This window comes from Thunnus maccoyii, chromosome 17, assembly GCF_910596095.1.
Source record: "Thunnus maccoyii chromosome 17, fThuMac1.1, whole genome shotgun sequence".
Classification (NCBI taxonomy): domain Eukaryota; kingdom Metazoa; phylum Chordata; class Actinopteri; order Scombriformes; family Scombridae; genus Thunnus; species Thunnus maccoyii.
The window spans coordinates 18,443,919-18,463,157 of record NC_056549.1 but is presented as its reverse complement, the minus strand read 5'-3'; the positions used below and the strand labels follow the sequence as shown (position 1 = coordinate 18,463,157).

Here is a 19,239-nt window from a genome sequence, read left to right as displayed (position 1 = left end):
TATGTAAATGTTGTTAAGAGACTTGGGTGACTCTGACAGATGTCTATTTACACCTGTCTCCACTGTGTTTTAAGTGTAATTTCAGGTGTGGAGCGAAGCTGTAGTACTGTTTAACTCAACAGCTACAACCACAAAAAAAAAGATGGAAAAAAAAAGAAAAAAAAAACAACAACAGTTAAGCTGAAATCATTTTCACTGAATCTTTGAAGTCATAACTCCAATGAAGGATGAAGCTATTGAGATCTGTTCATTTAGTAAGCTGACACTGAAATCTGTAAAGCTGGTTTATTTTTTTCTTTCAGGCAGTGACGTTTGTGTTTTTAGTGACCTGAGAACACAGAACGAGGTCAGGAGGAAATTATTAGACACACTGCAAATATCACAAATAGGTTTTATTAGTAAAAATATGAAACTTAACGTCACAGAAGTGATATTTAGGCTGATTAGGGTCACCTCAAACTTTTGTGCCAAAATATGCATTTGCTAAAATTTAAAGTTGATGAAATGGGCCTAGACGGAAGTGTAACTTAATGCTTGGTTTAAAAAAAAAGAAGAAGAAGAAAGCTATCACTTTGGACCAGTTATGGTCTCTGAATTGATGAGATTATTACCTTCTTTAGTGTGATCTTTGTATCACAATGAGATGCATGTCTATCAGACAGGGTGTTGGATTGAAAAAAAAAAAAAAGTAAGTCTCTACTGATCCTAAAAAATGAAAAGAACATGAGCATGGCATTAAAAAAATCCATATTTTTGTGTTAGTTGTGCAATATTTTCTTAGGGAAAAAGAATCCTTTGTCATCACTTTTGACCACAGTTTTAATACCGTTCTTTAAGTTCAGCATCCCAGTTGCTGGTCTGTACATTTTATTTATGAGATTATTTCCAAAAGGAGATATAGTATCTATACATACTGTATATTGTGGAGTTTTCTGAACATTTCTTTGTGTTGATAAAAGTTTGTTACAAGTGTAGCCCAAATCGTGAGATGGGAATGTGGGGGTGGGGGGGATGGGAACGGGCACATTTTCTGTGTTTTGTGAAGTTTGCATTGAATGGAAAAGATGTGAATGAGTAAGTGCTCAGTTTAGTGTAGTCGGTAGACTAGTTATGTAGAGTGTAACTGTCAAGTCAAGGTGTGTCTGTATTCAACTGTGCAGTCTACCAATCCCATCAGTGTTAAATCTATTATCTTCAAACGTGTGCGGTCATGGCTTCTTACACAATCACATCGTTTCACACAAGTTCACAAGTGTAAGCCACTGAGTTCATGTTCAGAATTGCCTACGGACTTAAGTTAAGGATTCACTTTCAACTGATTTTAATGAGACGACCTGTTGTAGATATTGTAGGATTTGGCTTTTCTTTAGAAAAGATATGTGCTTTGTATTTGTAGATGTAGACTTAAATGACAAAAACACTTGAAAAAAAAAAATCGGAGTCTGATTTGGTGACTGAACGTTTATAGTGAATGGATAGTAAGGCATGCCATGTAAATTATTTTATAATTGTATATGTCACGCATTTTTTTGAATAAAACGTCATTGTTTTAAGAAAAAATACTGTCTAGTCTCCTTAATATATTCACAGCCAGCTATTGGACTAAAGTTTACATAAAGCGGCCTCATTGACATTTTGTGACATTTTGGCTCAGCAGGAAAAGCACAGGAGGAACTAATAATTTCAATGACGGCTCTGTTCCATTTAAGTGTCCCAGTAAGACGTGGCTGGTGAGTGAACACTATTCCTGGATCCTGGAACTGACACACCTACAGAGACTGCAGACATCATTAATATTATTAATAACACCTGTGCTTTTCTGAAATTTGTGGGGGGAAAAATCTGTTTTTTCCTCAAAATGATGACATATTACATCAAAATCATGAGCATGTACCTCATTTATAAGTTGCTTTGGACAAAAGCTGCCAAATGAATAAATGTAAATGTAGCATCTTTTGAATTAACATTTGGAATCAGTAATGGGCGATAGATGTGATTGGTTGAGATTGGTGTGACTAAATTTGAGATTCCTGATACCTTAATGACATATTACTTATCCCATGACTGGGTTCAGGCATTAAGAAAAGGCTGCTTATTTGGTTAATATTGGAATTGCACAGACCATGTAAAAGAACTTCTGGGTTGCTTCAGCCAAAACAGACTTTTGACCCATGAGCCTCTCCACACTGATGTCTCTTTAACAAACTGTTATCCATTATAGATAATCCTGACCAGCCTCCCCACCACATAGTGGACAGACAGCAGAGCTCTTCCTCTAACACACTGGTTCAACTTTGCACTGAATTTGCACATCTTTATACTCCTCCTCTACCTCATTGCATTTCTAAAACTTCAACAACTTTACTAACTTGTCTAATGTATATAGTATGTTATCCTATGTTTATATTTTATTATATTTATAGTGTATGCTAAGGTTTTTTCTTATATTTTTGTATTAAGCTATTTTGTTTCATTTTGTTATTTGTTGTGTTTTTCTATAGATTTATATTTCTCTCTTCTAATGTTGATATGTGTGTTTACTGTTCCAGTGCAATGCCTGGATAACCTGCTGCTGTAACACAAGAATTTACCAATTTGGGATCAATAAAGCAGTGGTTCTCAAACCTTTTCAGGTCAAGGACCCCTAAACTGACACAAATTAGACCAGTGACCCACATCTGATAAGATCTTTGCTTTTAGATGTATTCTTACAGAAAGTAAATGAAACCCATGGCCAGAATAGTCACATTTTGTCATTGTGTTACTTATGGATGGAATTATAGTGAAAATAAATTATTCCCCTTTTTGCTGGGGACCCCCTGAAACCCCCTCAAAGGACCCCTGGGGGATATCTATCTATTTACCGTATTTATTTAATTAGAAGCAGCTGTCTGTCTCTGTCCGTGGTGCTGAACTCTAATCACGTGACCCTCCTCCAGCGTGTAGGCGATGTGGTGTCGTCCCCTCTTCGTTTCTCTTTCTTTCAACCGACACAAACAAAACAGCTTCGGCTGCACTTTCGATTAAACGAGGGAACAATACAGACAGGCCACATTGTGCTGTCCTCTAAAGGCCGCCGATTGTCTTCCCTCATCGCCATTTTTCAGCCGACAGACGGCACGGTGTAGTAATGGACACCGACTACTCGTCCGGCTTGGAAAACCCTCTGTACAGCGAGCTGAAATACTTCTGTAGGAAGATCCAGGAGGCCTACAACGAGCTGAAGGAGGATCTGACACCTTACCGAGATGACCGTTTTTACAGGTGCGTCCGCTGGTTTTCCCACCAACACAACACAATAATAAATAATCAATTTCCCACTGCGTGATGTATTCAAGCTATTTTCCTGGCTGCATGTTGTGAATAAGCTTAACAGTTTTCATATAATGTGGGTCTGTTACGTTATGATGGTGATTTATTTGGAATAATTAATTTACTGTAGCCTTTGGAATTTCGATGCTGTGATGTATCTCAGATTATACCAGATTAAATGGAAAGTGTGATTTTCAATAAATAGAATAGTGCAAGAAAATATCAGTGAAAAGGTGAAAAACAGAAACGCCACTGATACATAGTATTTCCCTATATGACTATATATTACTAATTGGCTAAATAACATGGAAATTTCCTACATTTTAAAACGTGGTGGAGGCCTACTGACTCCTATTAGAGGCAACAAGTGTTGTCTTATGAAGGGAATTTAATCTCAAAATACACATTTAATTATGGTAAAACATCATATGCCTTTTTTAAAACCTTAATTTTGTTTTTCAAACAATAAGACTTTACCTAATATCGGTTAAATAGCCCATTAGAAATTAAAAGGTAATGTTGACGTTTGATATCGTCGTGCTACGCATGCGCCAGCGGTTTTCTCCCCGTCAAAGCTAGTTAGATAGCCGCTAGTCACCTTTTTTTGGCCGAATAAAATAAGCCTCAGACACAAATAAAAGTATATCTAATTAATGTACCGCATTGGAGCGTGTAAAACAGCTTTATAAACACGCACGTACATCCAAAGGATGAGGAGGAGGGGGTAGGACGGAGAGATTTCCTCCTACCTTGTTCCCTACTCACTTAAATCAGCACCCTTGTTCACTTTCACGTTCCCTTTCCCCCTCGCTGACGTCACGTGATCACGCTTACCCATTCGATGACGTCGCACTCGGCGTTCCAGTTGTCGCAGACTGACGTGGATACACGGATGTAGATTCACAGTGGAAATTTAACGTTTTTTTTCTCGCCCCCGAGACTGCGAACCGAAAAGAATGGAGCTGTAAGTGTGCCAGGTGTTCATCAGACACACCAGAGATGTGTTACCGTTTTTATAAGTTTGTGGAAATCACTCTATAGCTTTCTTCTGCACATCTGTTACTACTAGCGTAAACTAGCATGGAAGCTAGCAGTGTTGACATATCCGCACCTGAGCCATAGGCTATTGAGCACCAGTATAACCATATGACAAACATTACCTACCGAGTTCTGGTCTTTAGCTGGTGTGTGTTAACTCTAATGAATGTCTCCCCGGTGCAGATTGGCTCCTATGCGGCTCTACACCCTGTCCAAAAGACATTTTGTCTTGGTCTTCGTGGTGTTCCTGATCTGTTTCGGCCTCACAGTCTTCATTGGGATTGCAGGTATGGCTATTTAACATTAACTTAACGTTACAGCAATGCTACTAACCCAAGCTTGGTGTTGGCCAGCAGGCTTTTGGGGTTTTCAGGTATAGAGAGAGGAGGTGAGTCATTCTGTCTGATTCCACAAGTCACTGTTATCAAGCTCCGATAACAGAATAACTGAGCAAGGAGCTTTTTGCCACTACTCTGCTCCTTGCCAGTGGTTCTCTATTTTTTTGTGATGCACCCCTTTGAACACAAACAGTCATCTTGGAGAAGTTGCCGCAGATCTTCTGTATATTTATGTGTCTCAGTTGCTTCTGTCTCTTCATGTAATACCAGACTGACTCGATGATGTAGAGATCAGGACTCTGTGGGGGCCATACCATCTGTTACAGGACATCCTCGTTCTTCTTGTTGCTGAAGATAGTTCTTTATGACTCTGACTGTGTGTTTGGGGTCATTGTCATGCCGTAGAATACATTTTGGATCAATCTTAAGCCTCCCTGATGGTTTTGCATTATGGATAAGAATCTAGCATGCCTAAGTTTTAGGTGTAAGTGCCTAAAACTTTTGCACAGTACTGTATATTTTTTCTTCAATCATTAACAGTATTGGGGAAATTACTAACAAAACTAGCAAAGCTGAATCTTACTTGAGCACATTTCATGTCACCTTTACACATGTCACTGTTGTGTACATGAAGTTAATCTTTGCTCAACCCACCAAATTTAAAAACACAAAAGGCACAACACGAGAGCAAGATAGGTTTTGCCATATTTTCTTCACTTCTGTTTTGACTTGTGTGTTTGCTTGATGAAAATCACCAGTTTTCCTTTTCATCTGTGTCGAAACCTGTTCTTGTTCCACACATGTTGATTCATGTCTGAATAAATGTTGCCAATCTGAATCTTGCAAAATTCTCTAGCATGAAAGCATTTATAGTGCAACATTCATTAAATTCATTTAAATTTAGAAGAAAAGATGAGAGAAGGAAAAACAAGAACATTTTCTAATTGGTAGATTTGTTTATCTCAGTTTTTGTTGCATTAGGGTCTATTTTTCCCAAGAACTAGGTTATTTAAGGTGCGGACACCATCCACATGAATTAATTTTCAGTTCTCCAGGTAGTCAAGATTTCCATTAAAGTTTAAATCAGTCAGATATGACTATTGATACAGATATTAATATTTGCAGATATGATTTGTCCATGCTATTTTCTGTACACTACATCTTTAGCTCAAAAAGGGTTTTACTACACTTTGGATGGGGGCATAACTTTGAGAAAAATGCATTAATTGTATTTTCTTCATTTTTATAGGTCCTAGGATTATCTCTAAGCAAGAGCACAATGGGGAACATTTACTTTCCAAAAACCTCACAGTTAAGGTAAGAGGAAAAGGTGTTATAATAGCAAGTCGGTGATATTTGCTGGAACTGTCAGCAACGCTTAATGATGACAACCTAAATCAAGTAGTTTTGTCATCAAATCATATATTATTGTAGTGAAACAACTTACAACTTATGAAAAAGAAGTGTCTTGCCATTTTAAGGCCATGTATTTCCGTATGAATTGTATTTATATGAGGTGATTGTCTTGCAATATATTACTCGACACAGACATACAGTAAAATGAAATGCTAAAGTTTTGTTTGTATCACATTATTCTTTACTCAGTGTTTCACACCCTTATCCCTCCACCTTTTTATGTCGTCGTGTGTTAGAGAAAATCTTTGGATTTTTTGTTGTGATATAAGCAAAGATAGAATCACTGGAATTTTATGCTGTGTGTTTCAACAATTGTCAGTCATGGTAAATATCCTTTATAATGTGTGTCAAATTAATTATGAATTTCAATGTCTGTTTTCAGACTGGGCCCTTCCATCTACTTTCTCCTCCTCTAACCACCTACAACCAGCAGCTGTGGCTCACTTGTGCAATGCAAGCTGAACACAGTAACGGTAAAATGACAGAAAAAGCAGCAAACTTTGACACACCTCAAATAGCTTTTCTCTTTTGTTAATGTGCAAACATACTTGGCGTTGGTTGATAACAGCGTGTTTCTACTGCTCTCCGTGTCAGTGGGTGACTTCCAGCAGCCTTTCGAGATCAACGTTGAGCTAAAGGGAGTGATGCAGGACGCCAGTGTGATGTATGTCAACAACGTGCACCAGAGATCACGAACGCTACACTGCGGAACTGTAAGTCTCTCTGTCTCATATGCTGGACTGTCATAAATCATTCAGTCAGGCTGCAGCGACCAGCGCAGCGGTATGAGTTTAGGAAATGGTACTTATAGTTCAAAATAACGCTGTAGTGTAGAGTGCAGGATTGAAATTGATCATCATGTTGGTGATGTCCTCAGTTCATTAATCCACAGTATAGTTAAGATTGTTGACGGAACTGACAGTGACGCAGTGTTTTTTTGACTTTTTGTACAGAAATGTGATGAAATCATCGTGCTGCATCTGGGATACCTGAACTACACCCAGTACCAGGTCACGGTCGCCTTCAAAGGCCTTGAAAATATCACATATGAAATCAAGGTCACCTTTGTGGTAGGTGACAAACACTGGCAGCTCATAAACTAACTCTGTGATATTTATTTTTGGTTTGTTGCATTGGACGAATTTCTTGAACTCACAGTTTCTTTACTCTTTTATTTTATCTCCCTTTTGTTCTCTTGTTTTTTTTGTTTGTTTTTTAAAAAAAAAATCCCTTCAGTGGAAAACATACAATCCTGTCTTTTCACAAGTGGAGATCTGGTTCCGGTTTGTCTTTGTGGTGTTGACCTTCATGGTGACGGTAAGAGCATATGTCATTTCTTTGGTGCTCTTCATCTAAATTAATTTCACAATACTAGAATAACAAACACTCTCTGTGCAAAATGTGACAGTAAACAAAAGATGACAAGTGTAATGTAAGAGTTTTAGCTTTTCCTGACTTTTCCTGAATGCATCATGACTAATATATTTCTTTTTCTCTGTGTGTCTCAGTGTATGTTTGCTCACTCACTGAGGAAGTTTTCTATGAGGGACTGGGGCATAGAACAGAAGTGGATGTCTGTCCTGCTCCCACTGCTGCTACTCTACAACGGTGATTTTCATTATTATCCATCTCCAAATCAGTTTTTACCCTTTTTAATTCATGTATCAGATAAGTTGTGTTACACATGTCCACACTCATACACTCCATTATTCCCAGTAAGTCACCTAATTACTGCAGCAGTAGTTTTTACATTCACAGCAAGAGAATGATAGTTTCAATTGTTAAATGCTACATGTATTCTGTCCTTAAGTCCAACTTTAAGGTCGTCTGCTGTACTGGCACCTCGGCTTTGGAACTGTCTTCCAGATAGTATTTGATCTGCTGACACCGTTTCTGCTTTTAAATCCTGTCTAAGGCACATTTTTACAGACTTGCCTTTTCGCCTGAAACTAGTCTTATTTGTTTACATAATACAGCTGTGTTGTGCTGATTTTAAGTTTATTTACTTTGCTCTTCAGATCCATTTTTCCCGCTGTCATTCCTGGTGAACAGCTGGTTTCCGGGGACGTTGGATGCATTCTTTCAGGCTCTCTTCCTGTGTGCCCTGCTGCTCTTCTGGCTCTGTGTCTATCATGGCATCAGAGTGCAGGTGGGTTCACTATTATTACCACACTTAAATGGTTTGGTCTCATTTTAGCTTGTTCTAAAATCTGTTTTTATGTGATTTATTTTGTTTCCGCAGGGTGAGAGGAAATGCCTGACGTTCTACCTGCCTAAGCTGGTCATTGTGGGTCTTCTGTGGCTCTCTGCAGTTACTTTGGGAATATGGCAAACGTAAGTATAACCTCTGGCCACAAGCAGCCTGATTCAAACTGTGAATGACAGTACAAGTGAAACAATCTCCTCTCCGTTCTTGGATTGATAGGGTCAATGAACTCCAAGACCCTACCTACCAGTACAAAGTGGACATAGTGAACTTTCAGGTGAGACTGTTTCCTTTAGTGGCGTTTAAAGCAGTGAGTTGGATTGTATTAATGAAGTGGGAGTTTTTGATAGCTCCAGATCCGATCCTGATCACTTTCACACACTTTTGATGTTTGAGATGGAGATCATGAAAAAGTGACATCAGGTTGCCCAACAGTTCAATAAAGTCCCATGTTCTCTCTCCAGGGCATGAAGGTCTTTTTCCTGGTCGTAGTTTGCCTCTACATCCTGTACCTGATCTTCCTGATCCTCAGAGCTTGTTCTGAACTGAAGAACATGCCCTACTCAGGTATCGCACCATATCACACCTCTCTGCACTGAATATGACTTAATCTTTTACTATAATAATATTAACGTGCCGTTTCTTTTCTATCTCTAGATCTCCGGCTCAAGTTTTTGACAGCACTGACGTTTGTGGTCCTCGTTATAAGGTATGCTTCAGGAAAACACAAAAACCTAAAAGCAGCCTCTCATTGACTTTGCTTTTTAACTGATCCTGTCCTCACTGCTCTCTCTCCCGCAGCATGGTCATTCTCTACCTGAGGTTTGGTGCCAAGGCTCTCCAAGACAATTTTGTGGCTGAATTATCTACTCATTACCAAAACTATATCCTTTTAAAACAGTGTTCATCTTAACCACAGTTTCACTTTAGATATGCCACGTAACATGACATGTTAATGCTCAGGTCCAAATCTGTTTGTTTCTCAATGTCTTCATATCCTCAGCCTCAATTTTGTCATCCTGGTTTTCCATATTGTCATGGTCAGGTAAGAAGTTGTTGTGTGCTGTACAGATTAAAAACCCATTGAGGTAAATATGTGATCTGTGATATCAGGTTGTATAGATGAAATTAACTAGCGAGTAATTATCCCTTAACTCCTGACATACCAGCTGAATTTTTATCCTTCTATGGCCTACTCAACTTCTACTTGTACACGTTAGCGTTTGTGTATTCCCCCTCCAAAAATGCTCTTTATGGTAAGTCATTTTATTCAACGTTTACCCATGAATTAAAGTTGGCCCACTTTTCTGTAGTCGATGAGTTAATACATCAACACATCTGCTTTTGTTTTATTTCCCAGACTCCCAGTTGAAGGATAATCCTGCTTTCTCTATGCTAAATGACTCAGATGACGAAGTAATATACGGGTAAGTGTTTGTTCACTTAATCGCCTTTTGTGAATCCTTAATCCTCACAGTTTGGCAGGTAGTATTCAGTGTAAACAAACATAAACCCGCTGATGTTTCTTTGTCCACGTAAAGGAGCGATTATGAAGAGATGCCTTTACAAAACGGACGTGCTATTAAAGCAACCGCCAAATACCAGGATGAGACTGACAGTGACTGACGGACCTCTGATTGCTCTTCTTCTGCGTCCCTGTTGGCAACTATCGGAATACAATACAACAAACCGTCATGTGTACGTGTAAATAAGGAGTATTTGCATCGGTAATACAAAACCACTAAGTGTACATAAATATATTTTTAAAAAGTTCCGTGTCTACTGAATGTACTGTAATTTTACTGAAAGTGGGAGGCACGTCAAGCTATTTTCTTCACTGTTCATGCTTTGTCCCATTGAAAACGAGAGAAATGCTTGTCAAATGGTACAATCTTTAGCAGTTTGTAGTGTTTATTTTTCCTTCACAACTAGCATTTCATCACAACCTGATGGCTGTAAATGATCGGGAAAAGTGCTAATATTAATTGGGGATTTGTGTGTGTGTGTGTGTGTATGTGTGTAAAGGTCAATCAATGTTATTTTTAATGCTTTCTGTTGAACCACTATTGCCACTCTATACTTTGTAAGTGGTTTTTGCCATTCCTATCCGCTCTCTTGACAGTTTGAGAATAACGTGTATATCTGGCCAAAGCTGAGTCAACCAGGCTCATGCTGCAGCAGCCATAAGTTCACTCTAACAGCCAGCAAATGACATGATTAATGAATAATGGGGAATTTAAGTGCCATAGCAGCGTTGGCTGTCGACAAAAACCTCTTTGTTCTCAGACATGTTAAAATAAAGATAACAGAGAGAGCCTTAACTGGAGTAGGTACCACTGACCTCTGACTACTCCGCTTACCAATTCTTTCCTTGGAAAGCAGCTTTGTAATTGCACTTGTTTAAGGTTTTTTTTTTTATTTATTTTGCTGAAAGTTGATAACATTTGATACTGTATTGTGATTACCTGGATGGATGGATGGATTTTGATGAATTACATGAATTTTACACTTAATGAACTACTGATCTATCATATTAAACATTTCTTACTTAGATATTATTTTAAGTCATCTGTTCTTTTTCCACTACACAATGTTCCTATATGTGTAAAATGAGACACACGCTGCCCTTTCCTGTTTTATAAAGCTGGAGCTTATGGACAAAAATAGCCAAAACAAAAGTGTTTCTGTTCTTTACAATTAATATCTCAACACGTATTCTTAACAAGATGGTGCCTTGTCTTTACATCACCCTGTTTTCTTCCCAATGGGCTGCAGTCTCATATTTGTCAGTGCTTTGACATACAATATATGTACATGTTTGATTATTTCAGTGTGAATGTAGCTTTTGTTGGTTTAAGACAGCTAGATGGGGTTGTTGTGGGTCCTGATATGTTGGAAGTTCTTGCATTATCTGTTGCTTTATGAGATGAAAAGCTGTACATGTAGCACTCTTGTCATGTCACTTGTAAATAAAGCAAAGTATATACAGCATAGTATTGTTTTAATTAATTGCACTTAACATATAACACATTTTATTCAAATATAGCCAACATGGCCAAACATAACAAGCTGATTCTCAAAAATACACAAAATTGTGCCTATTCAAAAAAAGTCTTTTAAACATGTATACTGCAGTTGATTCAGATCGACAACCCAAAAACACTGACGATGCAGTACATGGACTTGTTCTCCCATCTCACGGAGCAGCTTCCTGTTGGGTTCAATAAACAATAAATTCAGTGTTACCCTCACATTTAAAATCAGTGACAACAGACCACTCGAAAGGTTAACAAGCACCTCGCTCAAGAGCACACTGACAGTTGCTGACAGAAGGGAAAATATTACTTTTCAATTATACTGCTCTTGGCACTTGAACCAAGTACTGTTCAGGATCTACTCTGTAAATGAAATTACCTCTGTATTATTCATTTGCAGGATTGTCATGCAAATATTAGTAGAAAAAAACAACTCGATAAACCAATCTTACAACAAATTTTGATCATTTAACCCTTACATACTGTTCAGGTCAAATTTGACCCATTTTTACATTTGAGAGCAGTAACAACACCTGAAACACCTTTCTTTTAGCCTTACATTTTATGACTTTTCCTAAAGTGACCCAGGATATACAAAAATGGAAATATTTAACCTTTAATTTTTCTGCAGTTGATACACATCTTTGTTCATAGAGGATGTTCTGGGTATAATTTATGACAAGATTCAAAAATTACAATTCAAAAATGTTGCATTCTTCACATTCAATAACATTAATTGAAATCATTATTGTCTCCTGTTTTCGGTAACATGGTGCCATAATATAGTGTAAAACCTAAAGAATACACTCTCACTGCTCTCTGAAAGCTTCATTAAGGATTCATCGCCCATTTTTTAATGGCTGATGAGGTATTTATGAGTGAAAAATAGATTGTAGTTCACAAGTTTTGCATAGAGGCTAATTATGAGGACATACTGTGAAGGGTCAGAATATGAACAGTATGTATGGGTTAACAACTGCAGGGCTGTTTCATTTTACCATCAGTAGAGTTGTCCCAGAAGCATGTGCTGGCTGTTTGCAGTCCTGCTCCATTTTTCTGCATGATGATACAGGTAACTGTGGGAAAACACACACAAATACACACGGTCTTGTAATATCAACTTCAGAGCACAAGAACCATCAGCAGATTATTTGTGAGGCAGCAGCACACATACCGATGTACTTGAAAGGTTTTCCCAGCTTGCTGAGTTGACTGAGGCACTGCTCCACTACACTTGTGGTCCACTGATTCACTCTGCTGTGCTGGTAGGCATTTCCTCCTATTGCTGTTTCTACTGACTACAGAGACAATTTAAACTAAGGACTGATCAACACACACGTCTTCATAACTGATAACAGCCTTACAATTACACTGCAATAGACTGTTAGAAATCCACGACTTTATAATCACTAACATATCATATAACTTCACCATAAAAAGGTTAGTGTATTAAATATTACATGAAATTATCAGTTTATTAACAGTTATCCTGTTTTATGGTCTGTAGATCATAAAGGTCAGAGATAGGGACAGTGCCTAGCAACCGTACAGTGTCCATAGCAACCAACGGGTCGCTAAATACAACGTTGCTAGCTAGCCGTAGCAGCTAACCAACAAACCTTAACTTTGTGGAAAAAAACGAAAGGGCGGTAACACTGTTTTTTCCGCTTACCTCTTTTATAATTTTGCTCACTTCATCAACGACGAAAGCAGTCTGTTGGGTGAAATACAGAACAGAGTGTTTTGAATGAACAAAAAGCTAGCCGTGCCTAGCAAACCTACGTTTTAACAAACTGATTATCTGAGATTTACACTCTTGGAAAAACTTTTTGAGGTGGCATTTCGTGGCAGTATCTGGGGGTTATTTCTAAATGATAAAATAAAGGCAAAAGTCAGTTTAAAATATGAACCCTACCTCCTCTTCTGCCTGATACTCATCCATGGTTACTGCCAGCCGTCAAGTTAAACAGGTTGCCCAACAACACAACTTCCGGCCCCACTTCTACGGAATAAAGGCGCCACTAACCGACTGAAAAAAAACCAACTAAATATGCATTCATTAAATTCATAGCTGGGCTCATTGACGCACTCATTGACAGAGTGAACACTGTGTTCTAGTGTAAGCCATGTTCACCACATTATTACAGATAAAGATTTAAAAAAAAAAATTCTATGGTCACTGAACAGATTGCCTGAAAAGGTGATTTCAAAGTCCAGATGTGACGAGTCTAAGTGTAGTGGTTTTTCATCTGGACCTCTAATGTGGTCTCGATGGAGAAATATCAGTGAAATCGCCTTTTTTCTGTTTTTATACGCAAAATAAAAGTTTCACAAATCTGTAAGTGGGTGTAAACAGCAATAAGGCTTTTGCTACGATATCTAACACTTGGATAAAACCAAAACTCACAGGCACACATCGCCCCCTTCTGGTCAGATGTAGCAAACGTTTTATACAACGTTGCGTGAAGTGAAAATATCGCGGGACTCTTGCTGGCTGGTGTTTAATAACCGCCAATTCTCGCCGTTAAGACGACAATTCCAGGTAGGTCGGTGCATTTACGAACTAGCTTCTTTATTTTATTATTTTTTCTGCTCAGTCTTTTGGCTCAGCTGCAAACTAATGTCAAAGCGTGAAACAAAATGTTCTGAAATGGTCGTTTCGTGTTGCGACGTGTGTAACGTTATGTTAGGCTAACTCAAATGCTAGCAAAAAATTCGTTGAAGTTCAACTTTCAACTTTTTACTTAGAATTGAGTTATAACTTAGTCATTCAATAACTTATAGCTATGAAAGTAGCGCCCACCTGTTAAACTAAGCTGACTTGGATTGTTGCACTTTTCCTTATGTCGTTGTTATTAGCTAACAAGCGTTGAGGTTCTCCCGAAATACACCTGCATCTTTTATTGGTGGTTTGTGCGGTCTTTGACACAAGTTCACATTCATGTTGAAGTTAGCTGGAAAAGTCTATGATGTTATATTTGTACCTCATTGCTGAGCGAGCAATGGGAGATTTGGAGAAAAACAAACACTGACAAAACAGACAAAACATACTTTGCAAGCACATCAATTATATTTCTGACTTATACGTAAGCTAAAACTAATTTAGTTTGAGTTAACAAAAATCGAATCTGTTCTTAATAAATGTATTTGCATGTTAACTATTATCCATATTAACATGTAATAATAAGTCCTTTCACTCGGTTTTAGTGATATGCCCCTTCAAACTCTTTCCGATCTCTGCATGTTCAACTTTTGCTCTCTGGCTCTACCTGGCACAACGTTACAAAGGTGCCACAAAATCAACCAATTGGAAATGGAGAAGGTAACTTGTGATTCGTCTGTCCTGTCATGTCCGGTGGCTGGAAATCTAAAATCCATCTCTTTCGTCTTCTCATGTTACGTTGTGATTAGAATGAGGCACAAATATAAGACCAAGTCGTTTTCAACAATTCTCATGTCTACTTTCACAATGTTTGAATCGGGAAGCAGTAGTTTGAATCCAGAAAGTAGTTTTAACAGTAGTTTAAAATGGTGTAATTCGTGTATGAAGGTCGTTTTGCCGTTAGTTAACTGTTTGCTTCTACATATTGCTGTTTTTTTTTTAAACAAACATACCGGAAGTTGAAACAGTTGTGCTGCTTGTTTGACGCACAGTCTGAGCACATCTTTAGTTTCATTGCACTAAACGGGAACCGGGTTATATCATATATTAGTTTATTGTACATATTTGCTCAGATTCTCGTGTGCTCTCACTATATTGCTAATAGGCATTTTAAACGTATGCTGGAGTACAGTGCAACGGAAAGTTTGAAGTTCAGACGGGGTGCAGTTACCCGATTCTTCACCAGAGGGAGACGGAGTTCACTTAATCTTTATTACAGCGTAGCTCGGAAAGGTAAATTAAAGTATTCTTGCCACACACACACACACACGCGGTCCTGTTATCATTAATAGTTATAATAAACCGTGGTCATGTAATTACATGGACTTAACAAGGGAACCTACCGTTATTAAAGCTATAAAAACGATTTTAGTATGATACTCGATAGTGATCGCTTATTGGGTCAGGGCTTACCACGTGACCAGAAGTAACTTCACTGTCGTAGCATTTTTTTAACTGAAATACGCTATTTTGTGTGCTTTTTCGGTACATGTGAGTCATGAAGCGCCACGTTTTTATGTTGTGTTTATTACGCTTCGTTTATAGTGTTTGAATCTATCAAAACTTTGTGAAACCATGAGTGAGAGATACAGTGAGGAGAATCACTCCCCTACTTCAGTTTTTTGTCGTTATCGCTTCTCGGCCTTTTGGCTAAGATCAAGTGTAGTATCTGTTCTTATCAGTTTAATATCTGATACGTCCCCTATCCGGGGACCATATATTAAATTGATTTTTGGAACAGGGAGATGGAATAGGGGCTTGCTCCGTCCACTCCGCGCATCGACCTGGTATTGCAGTACTTCCAGGAACGGTGCACCCCCCTATAACTGTGAAATATAAACATTTACACTTCACATTAACCCAGTTTGTCAGCAGTTGCTGGATAGTGTTGTTTGTGAGTTCATTGAACAGCTCTGTCTGTTAGAAGGCTCCCATAGGTGAAAGAAAAGCCCAGAATATGTTAATTATGTTCTGTTTACTTTTCATTCATTCAAAAATAGATTGATTCACGTTTTCAGGTTGTATCTGAGGGCAGATTTCATAATTCCCATCATAAGTGAGAGCTCATAGATTATTAACATCATGTTAATAATCATCTGGGGGAAAAAACAACTCATAGACATGAACATATTCTTTGTGTTACACTACAAGACTAGAAATGTAATTGATAATTTATCCTCACACAATAAACAGTGGCCTGCTTCATTTGTGGTTGAAGCAAAATACTGTTATTGACACAAATCTGTTTTGATCAGATCAGCCAAGTTGTTATGTACCTGTGTTATTCAGCTGGTAAGTTTAAGATTCAAGAGCAACACAGCGGATGGCAACATCCTTGAAGGCAGCTCAAGTTCCACTTAGAGTATATAATAAAATATTTACAATTATAAAAAAGGAGAGAGAGGAAAGATAGGAGAGAGACAAATTAAATATATATACAAATCTACATTATATTGCACATTGGTGCACAAGTGTGGTATTGTACCTAAGTGATAGGTGATAGATACTTCTGATGAAAGTATAAATATTGCCTAGTTGGGAAAAGTTTGTGTGTTTGGTGGAGGGTGAGTAAGTGCATAGTAGAGGAAGAGAGAGAGACTGTCTGTGTGTGTATGACTGTATATTCACAAAGTCCCAGAGTTCAACAATCAGGTTATAAGATGTTACGAGTTTACGAGTTATTGGGATTTATATGAGCCTTGTGTTTACATTGTTATTTACTGCACTTTCACAAGGAACCACGTAAAAGATTTGATGTAAGCTGTAAAAGGGAGAACTTCAGCTGTTGTTGGAGGGCCAGATTTGGCCCACAGGCCACTATTTGCTTACCACTGCTGTATATAAACTGAAGAACTTCACCTGTTGCCTTTTAAGGAACTAGGCAATTCAATCCATGTGTTGTCATCATTACAAGGGTTTGTTTTTCTGCAGCATCTAGGTCAATGGTCTCTACAGTGAATATGACCTGGAATATGTTGCAGGGTTTATGAAACATTTGGGGGCACTTTGCATCAAATGGCAACTGTAAAGTCTTTACAAGTGCAATTTACAGGACCCAGAGACAGGACTGTTTTACATAAAATAGCTTAGATGGGCCTCACAACAGCAAAGACGCAGTACGAAGTTGTTCACTCTCCTTTCCAGTTGTATTAATCTAATTTACAGTTTCAACAGCAGATGGCATGGTCTACTATAGATTAGTTTACAGACAAATATCTCATAATAGGATTTGTAAGACTACTTCACATATTCTTTAGAGACAGTGTCTTTAAATGTGACTGTAGGTAAATAATTATGCTTAATAAAAATAAAATGGAAGTGCTTTTCAACCAGAAAGCCTGGTTATCTTGGCAGTGTGGAGAATTCTTTGAAACAGCATTCATAAGGCCATTCATATCTTTGTTGTTTACATTTTACTCACACATTTTACTCATAAAATATGACAACACTCACGCAGTTGTCATATTTTGGAGTTTGAAACAGAACAAAAAGACTTAATATGGAAGTCAGAGTCAATATTAGTGCCAAAACCCACTGAAAAATAACACTACAGCTCCACACACGTTTGTCTCTTTCTAGAGCTTTATTTTGTTCTCTGATTCTCACCGCTTTTAATCAGCCCTTCATATAAAACTGTGGGCAGATATTTTCGGCAAACAAGTTGACAATATGCTGTTTGCTCAGCACAAAACGGTAATTTAGATCAAGACCAAGAAACAAACAGTGAGATGTATTAACATATTTCATAATTGACACATTTAAAAGAAATAAAAAAACAACACTGCACTAAAAGAAAAAAGAAAAATACTGTACAACCAAAATTGTACCAAGGAGCACAATGTGCCTTTGTAACTTAATGCACAAAATGATTAACATTTTATCCTTTTCTGTCTGCAGTTAAAACAATGCAGACCATGTTTATTTAAAGGCATAAATTCTGAAACAGTCCGGTGTCTAAGAAGAGAGAGTTCTGTGTGTTATTTCTGCGTGATGGGGAATGAATTCTGGTCCATTAACTCGCCAACTCTCTCCTGCAGGATCTGAACCACCTCCGCCAGGATGAAGACATGTGTGTCGTCAAGATCCTTGAGGATAAACTTCTTCCCCAGGGCCATCTTCTCATCCAGGTAGAGGAGGAACTGTTTCATGGCGGGGTCGCTGGTCCAGTGAGCAGAGGGAAGGAATTGAAAACGACAAATTCATCATTTCAGTCTCAAATGGGAGGAATTATATACTTTTTCTTGCGTAACACCTCAGCATCATTCAGTCCCTCCCTGACTTACCATTCAACAAGGACACCTTTGTGTACGTTGACCATGTTGTCAGGTGTAGAGAAACAAATTAAAGTGTTCAAAGCCTGCAAAACAATAAACGAAGATTTGTAAATGTACTCACCGACAACACGAGCATCGACACAGCAGTAAGGAAACTCAGGACAATAGATAAGAATAAAAGAACCTTAAAGCAAAAAATACAAAAGATAGTAGCTTATACTTAGCTCCCAGTTTGTTAATGAGGGCGTTATAAGTTAACGTTATATTTTAGAAAACCTAAAGTTTATTCACGATTTAAGAGCACAGCTGCTAATGTTAGCTTGTTAGTACTAACGTTAGCTGACTAATACAAAACTCCAGGCTCATTCGGCTAATTACTGCGATATTCAGATCAATAACAAAGAACAAGCGATACGATCAATTACTATTACACCTACATTAAAGATAGGAAGATAAAAGAACGACTTTCACCAACCTTACGATTGTAGTTACTAGATGCTAACTTTTCTAAGATTATGGAATGACGTACGGCATGTGCCGAGGGACAATCTTCTGTCATCCACAAGCTGCGCCTGCGTCAACGGATAGCGTTTGTTGTATGCTTATAGTGAACAATTAATAGCACTCATTAAATAGATATTCTGTATTTTTCAGTGATTAAACAAGTGATTGTAGGTGTGGGTGATATGGATAAAATTTATCATGCCATAAGTAATTTTATATTGCAATATTATTGAAATACAATAAATTTTGATATTGTCAAGTTTCTGAAAAATTCATTAAAAACTGTTGATGGAGGATAAAACAGACCGGAATAACCTTTTTTTTTTTTTTTTTTTTTTTTTTTAAAAAAAAAAGGTTGATTTACATCAGTTTTGTCACATCACCAGGAAAATCCCACATTTCACAACACTGTAGTGTAAATATTTTAAGAGGTGAGATATGCATTAGAAAGATG

The 19,239-nt window shown here is 37.8% G+C and overlaps 3 protein-coding genes and 1 non-coding gene across 7 annotated transcripts; 2 read left to right on the top strand and 2 right to left on the bottom strand.

Annotated features, from left to right (window-relative positions):
• Positions 1-183: 183 nt before the first annotated feature.
• On the bottom strand, positions 184-18,933 carry gtf2h5 (general transcription factor IIH, polypeptide 5). 3 transcript variants are annotated; one of them, XR_006092163.1, is made up of 5 exons: positions 18,757-18,920; positions 18,291-18,364; positions 17,861-18,165; positions 9,466-9,467; positions 184-195 (listed from the first exon to the last, which is right to left on the bottom strand). XR_006092163.1 is itself a non-coding variant. In XM_042391308.1 (3 exons), exons 2-3 carry the CDS (start codon positions 18,323-18,325, stop codon positions 17,985-17,987), a joined length of 216 nt encoding a protein of 71 aa, XP_042247242.1. In that variant the 5' UTR covers positions 18,326-18,364; positions 18,719-18,933; the 3' UTR covers positions 17,576-17,984. The 3 variants fall into 3 exon arrangements, 2 of the variants coding, with proteins under 2 accessions (XP_042247242.1, XP_042247241.1); XM_042391308.1 differs by lacking the exons at positions 184-195; positions 9,466-9,467 and having other exon boundaries at positions 17,576-18,165; positions 18,719-18,933; XM_042391307.1 differs by lacking the exons at positions 184-195; positions 9,466-9,467 and having other exon boundaries at positions 17,576-18,165.
• On the top strand, positions 2,986-11,301 carry tmem181 (transmembrane protein 181). Of its 2 annotated transcripts, none has more exons than XM_042391301.1 (17): positions 2,986-3,264; positions 4,534-4,637; positions 5,938-6,005; positions 6,487-6,577; positions 6,699-6,817; positions 7,058-7,174; positions 7,341-7,421; positions 7,613-7,712; positions 8,123-8,253; positions 8,347-8,438; positions 8,530-8,587; positions 8,775-8,877; positions 8,968-9,019; positions 9,112-9,194; positions 9,477-9,566; positions 9,671-9,737; positions 9,852-11,301. In XM_042391301.1, exons 1-17 carry the CDS (start codon positions 3,131-3,133, stop codon positions 9,934-9,936), a joined length of 1,575 nt encoding a protein of 524 aa, XP_042247235.1. In that variant the 5' UTR covers positions 2,986-3,130; the 3' UTR covers positions 9,937-11,301. The 2 variants fall into 2 exon arrangements, with proteins under 2 accessions (XP_042247235.1, XP_042247234.1); XM_042391300.1 differs by lacking the exon at positions 2,986-3,264 and adding an exon at positions 4,165-4,276.
• Positions 11,295-14,255, bottom strand: dynlt1b (dynein light chain Tctex-type 1b). Its single transcript, XM_042391306.1, has 6 exons — positions 14,149-14,255; positions 13,261-13,374; positions 13,018-13,059; positions 12,520-12,643; positions 12,344-12,421; positions 11,295-11,521 (listed from the first exon to the last, which is right to left on the bottom strand). Exons 2-6 carry the CDS (start codon positions 13,285-13,287, stop codon positions 11,451-11,453), a joined length of 342 nt encoding a protein of 113 aa, XP_042247240.1. The 5' UTR covers positions 13,288-13,374; positions 14,149-14,255; the 3' UTR covers positions 11,295-11,450.
• LOC121882970 lies at positions 15,638-15,828 on the top strand. Its single transcript, XR_006092198.1, has one exon. It is a non-coding gene; the product is annotated as a U2 spliceosomal RNA (small nuclear RNA).
• Positions 18,934-19,239: the final 306 nt, after the last annotated feature.

What these genes read in the sequence shown, in the direction of transcription:
- gtf2h5 (XM_042391307.1), bottom strand. Translation starts at nt 18,840, where the DNA reads ATGACAGAAGATTGTCCCTCGGCACATGCCGTACGTCATTCCATAATC. An exon ending in CTAGTAACTACAATCGTAAG is followed by an intron (nt 18,365 to 18,756) that starts GTTGGTGAAAGT and finishes ATTGTTTTGCAG; the next exon opens with GCTTTGAACACTTTAATTTG. An exon ending in AAAGGTGTCCTTGTTGAATG is followed by an intron (nt 18,166 to 18,290) that starts GTAAGTCAGGGA and finishes TCACTGGACCAG; the next exon opens with CGACCCCGCCATGAAACAGT.
- tmem181 (XM_042391301.1), top strand. Translation starts at nt 3,131, where the DNA reads ATGGACACCGACTACTCGTCCGGCTTGGAAAACCCTCTGTACAGCGAG. An exon ending in ACTGCTGCTACTCTACAACG is followed by an intron (nt 7,713 to 8,122) that starts GTGATTTTCATT and finishes TTTGCTCTTCAG; the next exon opens with ATCCATTTTTCCCGCTGTCA. An exon ending in GAAGAACATGCCCTACTCAG is followed by an intron (nt 8,878 to 8,967) that starts GTATCGCACCAT and finishes TTCTATCTCTAG; the next exon opens with ATCTCCGGCTCAAGTTTTTG.
- dynlt1b (XM_042391306.1), bottom strand. Translation starts at nt 13,287, where the DNA reads ATGGATGAGTATCAGGCAGAAGAGGAG. An exon ending in TGAGCAAAATTATAAAAGAG is followed by an intron (nt 12,644 to 13,017) that starts GTAAGCGGAAAA and finishes TTGTCTCTGTAG; the next exon opens with TCAGTAGAAACAGCAATAGG. An exon ending in AAAACCTTTCAAGTACATCG is followed by an intron (nt 12,422 to 12,519) that starts GTATGTGTGCTG and finishes GTTTTCCCACAG; the next exon opens with TTACCTGTATCATCATGCAG.